The following is a 14172-nucleotide window of genomic DNA, read 5'->3' on the forward strand; positions in this document are numbered from 1 at the left end:
AATTTATACGCGAAAATTAGTTTTTATGTGCATCTGATACGTACTTTATTGTGTGTAATAGGCTCACACACGCACCCAACAACAAGCATTAAAGGGTACATAACATGCACAGTTTCACCTAATCTCATGTTAATATTGAGTACCTATAGAGTAGTAGTGCATCCTTAATATCTCAAAAAAGTGTTTAGTTTTATTATATTTAGAATAGAAAAATACAGCTTTCCGATTCTCTCCGGAAAAAGCCGAGGTCCTGGAGGCGGAGCTATAGAGTCAAGCGGTAGTGCTTGATTTCCAGCAAAAGACAGAAATCTGATCCAGTTGTACTTACATGAATGGGGTCTTTTATCACTGGGACCGCTCCACGTTTTAATAGCAAACGATTTGCAAATCCAGCGTCGACCTGAGCCTTGTTAATAAAACATTCGTCACTGAAACGACCAGAACACACAACCGCACTTCCTACACTCCGTTGCTGCCCCGGAAAAACAAACTGCATCCACTGTTCCTGTAACACTGGGTTCTTTGGAAAGCTGGACACGGTAAGCTTTCCCTCACATCCAAATACACACTTTTTTGGAGACATTCTTGAACAAATCCTATGCAGCGCTGCCGATGATTTCCTGTTGAAGCGCGTTGATGTGCGCGGTCTCGCTCTCCTCTAGTCGACGTGCTCGCGGGCGCGCTTTTCCGAGAGAAATGCTCATATAAGGAGTTGCACTCTGATCTACGTCATTAGATCCACGATCTAAAAAAAACCAGCCGAAACTTGTACCAACCCGGAAGTAAGATTTTCAGCATGGAAATTCTCTGTTATTCGTCCAAAATATTTTTTTAAAACTTTGCCCATGTTTAGCATGAGAATCCATCTCTTTAACACTGTAAACAACTCTGAATACATGAAACACCATTGTACCCCCCCTTTAAGTGTTGTCTATAGCACTACTTGAACAGGATCGTTCGTTGAACGTATAATACATACGTACCCCACACCACTACTAAACCAACCCTAAACCTAACCATGCGTATCATATGCACGTAAAAACTAATTTTCACGATAATTGCACGATTGCACGATAAAGACAATGTGAGACGCATTTAGTGTGACCGGGTTGGTATATTCAAGTGATCACAGTGCCAGGGTTTCCTAAATATAAGTTACATGGTAAAGTGTGGGAGAGTCTCTAACTCTCTAAACGTGAATTACACCTGTGGAGGGAGATGACGAAGGCTCTTAGTTCATATAATTGTAACTCTAAAAACTCTAAATTGTAACAGTTGAAATCAAAACTGAATCTGAAACTATATGATCCTGTCCTGCATCAGGACATCTTTTACACTTCTGTCTGAAGTTAAACTGCAACACGAAGGAAAGCGCATTATTGCTGTTAATTCTTTGTTCACAGTTTTGACTGTCGTTGTGTCTGAACAAGCGTGAAATACCTGCTAATTTCGTTGCTTATTCAGTTCACTTTTTGCATTACTTATTCTGACTGTTGATATTGAAAATGTTCCATGTGTTTTTCCGAGGGTATCGGTTCATTTCTGGATTGCCATTTTGACAGTGTCTGTGTCATGATTCCTGTCTTGTGTTCCACTTGTTTTGTGTGTACTTTTGTCATTTCCTGCATATGTACAACAAACGACAAAGTAACAAGTGAAACACAAGTCATTTGTAAATTAGTCATGATAAAAAAAAAAAAGATAACAGATGTATTTTTCCATGAGTCTGCTATGTTCGCGATTATAGCGTTAGCTTGTTTAATATCATAGTTTATTGGATACAACTACAACTAGCAAGGCGAACAAACAGCGCTGTTTTCAGTTGTTTTCTTATGTGAACATGCGCCAATGCCCTGACAATTTTCAGACTTAAAAATGTTTAAAGTCTACGAGCCTCTGCATGTTGTCTCTGATCAAGTGTCTCTTGGTTTGGAGCAAGTATAATAATATCATCAGAGATATTCCCTCAGTACGAGCGCTGATGCAACTTCATGTTGATTTTGCTCACTGTTAGAATAAGGAGCTCGGCTGGAGCTGGAATTGGATTCTGGTCTCAAATTATTGCTTTATTTGCCAGCCTTGAATCCAAGCATTTGCTCACAATGGTATCTCATAACTGATTATCTTAGTCAGCTCTGAGGTCACAGTCTTTAGCAGCTCGTCTGAGACATGTGAGAAACTGTTGCACCGTTTCAGTGTTTTTGTTTGAGCGTCTCACTAATGCAGTGTTTACTCTGAATAAAGTGAGCATTTAGAGTGTCACAGCAGTGGTGTAATCCATAGTGGATGAATATTAATCATATGAAAATATCAAAAGAATATGTTAACATTTTTAACACATCATGCTATGCTTGAAAATGACAAGAAGTTGAGGCGCACTGGAGCTCAAAGTGATAAAGGTCAGAGTGGGAATTATCAGGAATAAAGAGCTAGATGTTCATGCATTGAAACTTACCAATTCACTATATTAACAGAATGCATAGCTGATATAAAAAATTGGATGACTCGTAATTTCCGACTTCTAAATTCTGAAAAAAACAGAGATTCTAATTATTGGACAAAAAATGTCCTCACGTAATAATCTAGAATACAGTCTAACACTTGATGGCTGCTCTGTTAAGTCTTCTTCGTCGGTTAGGAACCTGGGTGTGTGTGTGTGCTCTTTGATACCAATCTTTCATTTGAAAGTCACGTGTCTAGTATCTGTAAAACTGCATTTTTCCATCTTAAAAATATATCTAAATTACGTCAAATGCTTTCATTGACAAATGCGGAACAATTAGTTCATGCGTTCATGACCTCAAGGCTAGATTATTGTAATGCTCTACTGGGTGGTTGCCCTGCATGCTTAATAAACAAACTACAGCTGGTCCAAAACGCAGCAGCTCAAGTTCTTACCAGAACCAGGAAGTATGACCATATTAGCCCAGTTCTGTCAAAACTGCACTGGCTCTGTCATGATCCTGTTTCTTTCTCACTTACACACACACACACACACACACACACACACACACACACACACACACACACACACACACACACTCGCACACACACACACTCGCACATTATCGCTATTTCCTCATTTACGCACACACCTCCTCATTTAATCATTATCCCCTTTCAGCTGTCTCTCCTTTACTATTAGCCATCGCTTACTCCCCTCTTCAACTGAATCCTCTTTTCCTCTGATTAGCGTTCCTACTTCTTTTCCCCTTTCTCTACCTGTCTTTACCTGTCTCTACCTGAGTATTGCATTTTTGCATGTGTGCTGAACGTCAATTAATCCCTGTGTCTCTGTCATGTCATGTCATAGTACTGTCGTGTCGGGAGCTGATTTTCTTTAAGAAGAATCGCCGCTTGCCTCTACTCTCCCTTGGGAAACGCCAGCCTGCTCCATTTCTCCTGTCGTACGGAGCTTTCTTCTGAGCATCTCATTTCATCCGGGCTGACTGCTGTTTTTGTTATCAACAAGCCGAGACCTTATTTGGACTTTTACTACAGCTAGTAGTTCTAAGTTTCCCTTTTGAGTACCTCTTCTGTTTACTGAACTCTCTGGCAAGCTCTGCTTCGATTAAAGTGATTATTTCTCCGCATTTGCTGTCTGATCCTCTTACCTTCATGACAGGCTCCCTATTAAACATCACATCAATTTTAAAATATTGCTGATTACTTACAAAGCACTAAATGGTTTAGCTCCGCAGTACTTGAGCGAGCTCTTAACGCATTATACTCCTTCACGTCTATTGAGATCTCAAAATTCCGGCCAGTTGATAATACCTAGAATATCAAAATCGACTGCTGGCGGTAGATCCTTCTCCTATTTAGCACCAAAACTTTGGAACAGTCTTCCTAACATTGTCCGGGAAGCAGACACACTCTGTCAGTTCAAAGCTAGACTAAAGACACATCTCTTTTACCTAGCATTCACATAATACATTATAGACTTCTATAATTCAATGTTAGGCTGCATAGATTAGGTCAGCCGGAACCGGGAACACTTCCCATAAATCCTGATGTACTCGTTACATCATAAGAAGAATGGCATCTACGCTAATTTTAGTGTCTTTGTTTATCCCGAGGTTTTCCCGCAGCCTGCCGGATCCGGGCCGTATCCAGATCTGATGAAGGACCTTCGGCTGGACCCGATCCAACGCAGTGCTGAAGTGCCAACTAGTCTCTCCCTATGGAGGATCCCTTTACCACTCTACAGATAAAGCGTTGTCGGAAACTCAATTCGTGTAACTACCCCGAATTGATAAAATAAAATAAAATTCTGTATCAAAACTATAAGGAAACACCAGTACTTTGTTTAGGCTTGGCTTGTCGGGAATTACAAACCTGCATATATTCAAACGCACATAACTATAGAACCAATTCTTAATGCGCATGTGAACGCCATCAGCGTTTCTCACAGGTTCGCGTTTAAAGTCTGTGTAGAGGGAATGGTGTCGTCTTAGCGGCCCCTAATTTAATAACAAATGATCGTTGCGATGGAAGTGAATCAATCAAAAATAACTTTAGCTGGAAAATAACTTTATTAAAGAACCGCTATAAAGCCAAAACATTCTCTGTTACCTTAAATTATCCGTTTATCTCTGTAAAGCTGCTTTGAAACAATCTACATTGTTAAAAGCGCTATATAAATGAAGATGACTTGACTTGACATTAACACTTATAGATGTGCAGTTATTTTAGATGTTGGTGGAGTTTCACTTAATTTTACTACAGAGCAGCTTCACATCAGATCATCTGTAATTTTATCACTGAAGCAGTTTTGAAGAGTTTGTCTTTTCATATTTGTGGACTGAAAGCGCTGAAGATGTTTTGATCTGTTTGTGTTTCTTTTAAATATGTTTTAATATCTTTTAAATATGTTTTTATGGCTTCAGTTCTGGTATCATGTAATAAATGACTGGTTAAATTAGTCAGAGAGGATTAACATTCACTGTTACAGGACAGCACAGACATTTACTAACATCTACTAAAGATATATGGATATACCAGTTTGCACACAATGTGCTTCTTTTCTGTCTTTATTCGATTTCATAAATGTTAGTTAATCCACAATAACGTTTAAGAAATCTACTAAAGACAGAAAAGAACCACAGCATGAGTTTATACAGCAACAGTAAATTCAACCTAGTACTTGTTAAAATATTAAAGTAAAAGTGTCTTTTTATTTAGATTTTGTATCATATAGAAATATATCTCTATTCTATTTCACTTGACATCTTTTGTCTTTGTATTGCTGCACAATATTATTAACATCACATTTAAATTATTAAAATTATTTCAGTGAAGCTTCAAACCAAAATCAAGTGATTTTAAAGCTTCAATCTGTGAAAAACTCTGTTCTTCAGGTGTGTTTGGTGATGAAGATGAAGATGGTGTGTTTGGTGATGAAGATGAAGATGGTGTGTTTTGGTGATGAAGATGAAAAGGAGAAGCTTATGATGGAGGGAGAATCATTCACTCTAAACTCTGATCTTACTGAAATAAAGGATGATGATGTGATTGAGTGGAGGTTTGGAGATGAAGAGACTTTAATAGCTGTAGTCAATGTAACGGCCGACAGAATCGCTGTATATGATGATGTTCTTGATGGGAGATTCAGAGACAGACTGAAGCTGAACAATCAAACTGGATCTCTGACCATCATAGACATCACTGAAGAGACTGGATATTATTCTCTACAGATCAACGGTGTGAGAAAGAGAAAGATCAATATTGGTTCCTATGGTGAGGCTAAACACATTTGTTTCACCTTTATTTAATGACAACATTTAAATTAATTCATACACCATTTTGTTTGTTTTATGATATTGTTTATTTCAAACTGACTATTTGAAACTATTTAGTAAAACATTATTAAGTGATTTCACAGTATTAATCTGACAAACCCTGGTTGTGTGTGTTTTTGGTATCAGCATCAGTGACGTCAGTGTCAGTGAAGGAGGGAGAATCAGTCACTCTAAACTCTGGTGTTACTGAAATAAAAGGTGATGGAGCGATTGAGTGGAAGTATAGAACTGAAGATGATAAGACTAGTTGGTCATCTAAAACTTTAATAGCTGAAATCAATAAAGAGGACAACAGAATCACTGTATATGATGATGTTCTTGATGGGAGATTCAGAGACAGACTGAAGCTGAACAATCAAACTGGATCTCTGACCATCACAAACATCACAACTGAACATGCTGGAGTTTATGGACGGGAAGGCCTGTCTGGTTCGATCAGTGATGTCTTTCTCACTGTCTGTGGTAGGTTAAATATTTGTTTTACTATTTTATGTTTTAATCAAACAAAACAATTTTAATCCAAACACCATTTTGCTACATTTCTGTTTTTTGTTTTATATTATTGTTAATTTTACATATCAATATCATTAGCAATATCTCAGATACAAACTCTGTTTCTGTTTGTTGATACAGTTGAAATATCAGTGATGGAGGGAGAATCACTCACTGTAAACTCTGATCTCACTGAAATAAAGGATTATGAATGGATTCGGTGGATGTTTGGAAATGAAAATATTTTAATAGCTGAAATTAATGTAAAGGCCGAAAGAATCACTGTATATGATGATTATCTTGGGAGATTCAGAGACAGACTGAAGCTGGACAATCAAACTGGATCTCTGACCATCACAAACATCACAACTGAACATGCTGGAGATTATAAACTACAGATCAAAAGTATGAGAGAGATTTGGTTTTCAAGAACACTCTCAATAAAAGCTTTCAGAGTTTCTGTCTATGGTGAGTCAAGATCATTTCTCATGTCCTTCAGATATTCTTGTTTTTATGAACTATTTATTAATTGTTGAATCATTTTATAGTTTGATATGATAGATCATATAAACACTGACTCAACCAAAAATAACCAAAAATAAGATTGATTAGATTTGTTCTTATTTATCTTTTCTCTCTCATGTTTTCCAGCTCGTCTGCCTGTTCCTGTCATCAGCAGAGACAGTTCTTCATCATCTTCATTATCATCATCATCATGTTCATTGGTGTGTTCAGCTGTGAATGTGGGTCATGTGACTCTCTCCTGGTACAAAGGAAACAGTTTATTGTCCAGCATCAGTGTGTCTGATCTCAGCATGAGTCTCTCTCTCCCTCTGGAAGTGGAATATCAGGATAAAAACTCCTACATCTGTGTGCTGAACAATCCCATCAGCAACCAGACTCAACATCTCAACATCACTCAACTCTGTCACACATGTTCAGGTACGGCTGATATTAGTTGATGTCAGCGCTGATATTAGCGTTTATGAACTGATCTGATCTCAGTTTGATGCTTTTATTCCTCAGACTCTGTCCACTGTTATGGTCCTACTGAAGCTGTGATCCGATTGGTCCTCTCTGCTCTGGTGGGCGTGGCTACTGTCATTCTTCTGGTTTATGACATCAGATCCAGAAGAGCTGAACGAGATCAAGCACATATTCACACATCAGAAACCTAATGGTGTCATTTCTCACAAACTGATTTTTTATATATAGCTTGCTAAAAAAGTCATAAATTCATTAATCTAATCAAATACCTTTAAAATGACTGGATCTAAGGCTTCGTCAACATTAATCCGGATACATTTGAAAACGGGGTTTTTGTTTAAAAACGCTCTCTGTCCGAGACGAGAAACTTTTGGAAAACAGCTGAAATGCCCAATTCTGATACAGACGAAAAAATAAAGTTATCACTCAATTCTTCTGACAGGATCATTTTATTTAGCTAAAGATCTCAGCATTCACTGATCGTCCAGGTCGCTCTCATTCACTCATTTGCTCAGCGAGTTACTCTGGCGTCCAGTAATGATGCTCATTAAATATGCCCTTGTATCCGAGCTGCACCAATCACAGCGGGTTATCTGATATAGGCGGGCCAGAGGCGAGATGACGACAGCGGCGTGACGTCGGAATCATTAGTAAACATTGCAAGATGGCTATGGATGAACACCAGTTGTTTGAAACGGCTTTGGCCGCTACAATGAACAAGTTAGACTTGGCTTTTTCTCTAAAAGAGGAACAGAAGATGGCGCTCGAATCCTTCCTTTGCAAGAAGGGCGTTTTTGCGGTTTTGCTGACCGGATACGGCAAGAGTCTAATCTACCAGTTAGCTCCGCTGGTAGCTAAGCGTATGGGGCTTGCTGTGATTGGTCGTAGTGTTATCCAGTGAGATTTTCAAATGCACGCTTGGTGCCGCCCCTCGAGCTGGCCGAGTTTCACTAGTCGATGCCAGACCATTAATCTTTCAGACTTAGGTCTGGATTTCCAGGCTACCACAGGACAGCAGATGCGAGTGAATTTTCTGTCATGTTTGCAGGACTGTGATATGAAGAGTGTGCAAAGTAACAGTGTTTAAGCAACTGTGTGAAAGTGAATCGCACATAACAGGCCCAATACCGTTATAAACATGAACATCTATTGGTACAATATGCGTCACATGACTAAACTTGCGTCATCGTTTTTAAATACCTCCAGTTTCACAGTCGACATTATAACGCGGAAACAGTGTTCTCAAATTTATCCACTTAGGAGAGCGTTTTCAAAAAGCTTCGTTTTTATTAATAAAAACGGCATCTCAGTGTGACAGAAGACCAACACGGAGAGAAAAATATATTAGTGTGGACAAGGCCTGAGAGAGAGGAATTAAAAACCAACCGGACGGTTCTTCTTTATAAAAGAAACCTAGAAAACTAACTTTTATGAAAACGACCATCTTCATAAATTTGAATGAAAACAACCCTTGACAATACTTATTACCTCTAAACATAATTTACTCACACATCATTCTTAAACTCCTGAAGACTGTGTCCTCAGGGCCAATCATCATGAACACAGACGGGTTTCTGAAACACAACATCAAAAGTATCTGGATATTAGCACTGGAATCCTGATTTATTTGTTAAAGTCCCACTGAAGTGCCTTGAAACACGCAGTGTTATTCAGTGTGTTGATGTAATTTCCACTGAAACAGGAAGAGAGGGCGGGACATATGAAGAAGCTCCTCCCCTTTTTAAAAATAGCCAATAGCGTTTAGTTTATATCACAGCTTGCTTCAGTTTATAAACCAGACTTCATTCGCCCTGATGGAAAACATATTTACACTTTTTTTTACACATCTGAATCTTTCCATATCCTCTATAGTGCACTATGTGCCTTCAGCATGTAGAAAATTGTAGTATGAACAATAATGTGAACAAGTGAATGATTTCAGTTGCAGCTTCAGTGTCTATTTAGTGTAGGGGCGGAGCTTCATATTCTAGAGAGCATTTGATTGGACATGAAACCTGATGAGAAGCTGAAAATGCAGAATGATGTCATCAAAATCATTGATCCATATTGGTGAAGTGAGAGACTAAGTTTGAACACTTATATCTTCCAAATGTTACTTTTGCCATTGTTTTGGAGCACACTAGCTTATAGATAACAGTAAGGCTAACATATTCATACTAAAAGCCAAAAAAACTCGATTTTGATTTCATGGGGAGTGGGGACTATAACCCTTGTATGGTGTTCGGGTCTGTAGGACCTGTTTTCATTTTTTATCAAAAGAAAAATGATACGATTAATTATTTTTTTAAACTCAGACTCATTGGCCTTGGCTCATTTTCAACATATATCAGAACACATTTGCAATGACCACACACTGTACACCCCTCCTACACATTTATATTACACACACCCGGGGCTAATAAAAGTGTGGAAATTGTAGGTCCTGCGTACCTTTACTCTGTCCTCCTCCTGTCAGGGCCTGCTGTTATTGTGTGTGTGTGTGTGTGTGTGTGTGTGTGTGTGTGTGTGTGTGTGTGTGTGTGTGTGTGTGTGTGCCTGTGCGTGTATGTATGCGTGCGTACATGTGTGTGCGCGTGTGTGTTTGTGTTTGTGTGTGTGTGTCTGTGCATGTGGATTTGTATGTGTGTGTATGGGTGTGTGTCTGTGCGTGTGGATGTCAGTGTGTGTGCATGCTTGCGTTTGTTTGTATTCCTGCATGTGTGTGTGTGACAGTATCATCCTAAACCAGCAACCCTTCGCTCAACACCACCATCTACAGGCCGATGAGTGTACAGTCACTAAATGTGCACATAAATGAATTTATTTTATACCCCCCCATGGATGAAATTCTACGAAACTTAGCATACCCCCAGAGGATGTCAAGTTAATCATACACATGAAATATGGTGCAGTTCTGAACATCTCAACTGAAGATAGGGGCGATTAAAGCAGAATAATATTGCATTTTCATTTTTTATCGGAGGGGCGCAAATCACAAATGAGTGATTATGGGCTAGGTTGATGTGGGCCCTTAAAACCAACCTACCATAACAATTTCTTCATCCTCGGTGCCACGGTTCAGGTACTTATTTAGGAAAAACTGCATTTTTTGGGTTTCGGGGGGCCCAGCGCGGGGGGGGGGGGGGGGGGGGGAGTGGCTCCCGGGGACCAAACGAAATTTTTCCGCAAAAGTCTAGTGGGGCTACCAAATTTCATGTTCCCCGGTGTTTCGGTGTCCCTGGTATCGTTGACCAAAAATTCAGGAAGTAGATGACGGAAAAAAAAAAAAAAAAAAAACTTTGACAATCCCATAATTAATTGTTGAATCATTTTATAGTTTGAGATGATAGATCATATAAACACTGACTCAACCAAAAAGAACCAAAAATAAGATTGCTGATTAGATTTGTTTGTATTTATCGTTTCTCTCTCTCATGTTTTCCAGCTTGTCTGCTTGTTCCTGATATTAGCGTTTATGAACTGATCTGATCTCAGTTTGATGCTTTTATTCCTCAGACTCTGTCCACTGTTGTGGTCCTACTGAAGCTGTGATCCGATTGGTCCTCTCTGCTCTGGTGGGCGTGGCTACTGTCATTCTTCTGGTTTATGACATCAGATCCAGAAGAGCTGAACGAGATCAAGCACATATTCACACATCAGAAAACTAATGGTGTCATTTCTATTATTACAATCTTTTTTTTCTTTTTTTTTTTTTTTCTTCATTTATTAATCTAATTTGTAATGGCTTTATATGCTGGCATTTACTGTATGTTTATTTCCAGGAGGCTTATTTCCACCCTAGAACATAATTTGAGAACAAACAGCAACATATTTTCTCATTAACTCATTAGTGCTCAAAATGTTTGTCATTGTAAATACTGATTTTTTTACTGATCTAGTAATTCATTTTTGATTGGGGAATTAAAAAATGACTTCCAATCACACTCACATGTCTTGTATTGTTATTATTGTTCAGATCAGATGTTTCTAATACTGAAGCTCTTTTACTGACTAAACACGACATTTCTCTCAAAGACACAGATCTCACTTTACTACTGCTGTTCATCTGTCATCTGGATTTTCTTGCCTTTGTCAATAAAGTTTTTGATTGATTTTTTGATTGTTTTTGATTAGTAAATCCAAAAGGGGCTTTTTAAATTAATTTATACGCATCCAAAAGACAAATCAATTTAAGGGCTTTCTGGTTTTTAACAAGTTTTAAAGATTTTGCACAAGAGTTTAACCTCATTCATCCACTGGATAAAGTTGGGTTTAGATTTAAACCATCTGCACTTATGAAGGAAAAACTTTCCAACACAACAAGAAATTAATAACAAACTCAAACTCTTTGTTTTCCAGAAAAATACCAAACATAATTACATTTCCGCTCTAAATTTTCAATATTTGCTTTACAATTTTTTTCTGAAGTTCACCTCCTTAGCTTTAGGAGGGAGAGGAAAAGACTCATGGAAAAGAATATTTTTTCCTGATTGCATGTATTCCCCTCTAATAGTGTTTGTGTAATAAGCCTGTAAAACAACATTTCTAATGACTCTATTTGTACATTTTAAATCACAGAAATCACAACCTTCTAAGGAGAGCTGCCTCAGTTCTGGGGAGACTTTGAGCACAAAATGTTTTCTTTATCCATTAATCTTAAAGGAACTGGAATGGCTCTGATTATTATATTGTAAATATTAATAGTACACTGCAATTCTCACAAAAAGCAAATTGCCACTCCTCCAAATCCAGAACATCTCATCTCCCCATTGATTAGTCCAGAAAGAGGAATCCAAGTCTGAAGAAAGAGTCTCTTGTAGAAACACACAATGAGCTTTCTGCCCTTTACAAAATAAAAACTGCTTTCCTTTTAACAATGTCCTTTAAGCCCCTAACATTCAGAGAACCAAAACTATTTTGTCCTTAATCATTTACGCTAAAACAGAAAAAAGACAGAAAAATAGAACTAGTAGTAAATAAAAACACAAATTGAACCATCACTTGTAAACTCAGTCTCTAATAACAGAGACATGTAAGCAATAGATAGACAGGGAAGCAAATATAACATACAGTTATATTGTACTTTGTTTGCACTAATGCTTTTTATTAAGTCTGATGACCAAGTCTGTGGCAGTGAAATTAAATACAGTTCGTGTTGCACAAAAATATTTAGCCATTATCCACAAATTCATTCATTTGTACTTTAAGTACGATTGTTTTAAACGTGTAAAACTGTGCAGCATTAACCCAACAAATCATTTGACAAATAGTCACATATCAGTAACAGGCTAATATAGCATCACATTTCACATTCCTTGCAGATAATTCATTACGATGACATAAAATAATGTTGTTCAAATGTACAGTTGATATAAAAACTAATTCATTACCTCATCCGCCGTGAACATGATTCATGAATTCCACCATCTCTGGATGATGAAAACAACATTATTCTCCCATCTTTCCACTCTCCTTCATAGCATCATCAAGCTTCGCCTTTGTTATTGTTTTGAAAATTGCGGCAAACACTTACATATTGTGCCTTTAACTTAAAATTGTCATGTAATCTCAATTTAAATAATTGTATTAGTGGAAACTTAGCTAGCTAAAACTAACTAACTGCATGGTATAGCACTTGTTGAATGACTACACCAATCATTTACTACATCTGAGGCCTGTTTCATAAAAGACGCTATAAAAGCGGGAATTAAACTCCAACACCTGACTTGAAAAAGTATTATAAGGAAACATGGAATTAGGTTTGTTAATTTTCACTTTAAGTACGATTGTTTATGTAATATAGGTCGCACCTTTGACACAGTGCAAGTTCTGTCGCATACTGTGACGTCGACTGCCTAAAACTCAGTTTTTCTCAGTTTACATGCAAACGTGCAAACAGAGTTTTCCAAAATCTCCACTCTGGCCGGAGTTTTCAGAAAGAATTGTTTTCAGAGGCGAATTCTTCGTTTGCGTGTAAACTAGGGGCACAACCGAAGGGAAATGTCTCAGTTTTTCAAAATAACCGTGTAAACGGGGCCTTAGCTAGCTAAAACTAACTAACTGCATGGTATAGCACTTGCTGAATGACTACACCAATCATTTACTACATCTGAGGCCTGTTTCATAAAAGACGCTATAAAAACTTGAATGAACAAATTGGGGCTGAAGCGGTTTCATAAAAGGTAACTGAAGTTCACGGAATCCCACTAATTTGCTCCAGGTTTATCTAGTCTGGATAATTGCGTGTGCACGCGTTTCTTAAGCAGTCCTAGAGGTCGATCATGGATCAAATGATCCACCACAGCACACACAAACATCTGATATTTTGTGCTGTTTTATGTGTTTGAGACATGGTGTTTTCCTCAGTGCAAAACTTACATTTCACAGGTATATTCTCCACTCCATCTGTAAACTAGTGATGAGAAACTGAGGCTTTCTGAAGCATTTGAGGCTTTCATCAAATTGTGCCGAAAAAAATGTTCATTACTCGAAGCTTTTACCACAATGCGCATTAGTGACATCTGGTGGTCAGACTTGTTTTCTCCATATCTAACAAATCACTAGAGCAGAAAAGCACGTGACCAAACAAAGCTTCAGAAGTCTGTGACATACAAGAGTGGGATCAATACAGTTCTGTCTAATCTCATCTACATTAATTTGTGCCAATGAGACCACAACTCGTGTCAGGTGTAGCCTGGTCAACAGATTCACATATTGATCAATGATATAAAATATACAGGTATGTGATCATAATTATTAGTAATTTAAAAAAATATTGTGGGTGTTCAGTTTTAAAAAAAAAAAAAATAATAATTTATGTTATAGGGAAGTGTAGAGTTAAATCATTTAAATAAAGCCTCCTTGATAATCATTTCTCTTGTTATGCATCAGA

At 37.8% G+C, this 14172-nt stretch overlaps 1 protein-coding gene across 1 annotated transcript in view; it reads left to right on the forward strand.

The window, feature by feature from the left end:
* The window catches only part of LOC307164734 (uncharacterized protein), a gene marked incomplete at its 3' end in the record, with an annotated part of 182775 nt that overhangs the window by 11313 nt on the left and 157290 nt on the right, over nt 1–14172 (forward strand). The window contains exon 2 of the mRNA XM_079881794.1: nt 6945–7235. Within this exon, the coding sequence (XP_079737920.1) occupies nt 6945–7235 (291 nt within the window). The remainder of the gene's footprint in view (nt 1–6944; nt 7236–14172) is intronic.

The sequence above is a fragment of the Squalius cephalus genome, assembly GCF_949319135.1.
Source record: "Squalius cephalus genome assembly, chromosome: 9".
NCBI lineage: Eukaryota > Metazoa > Chordata > Actinopteri > Cypriniformes > Leuciscidae > Squalius > Squalius cephalus.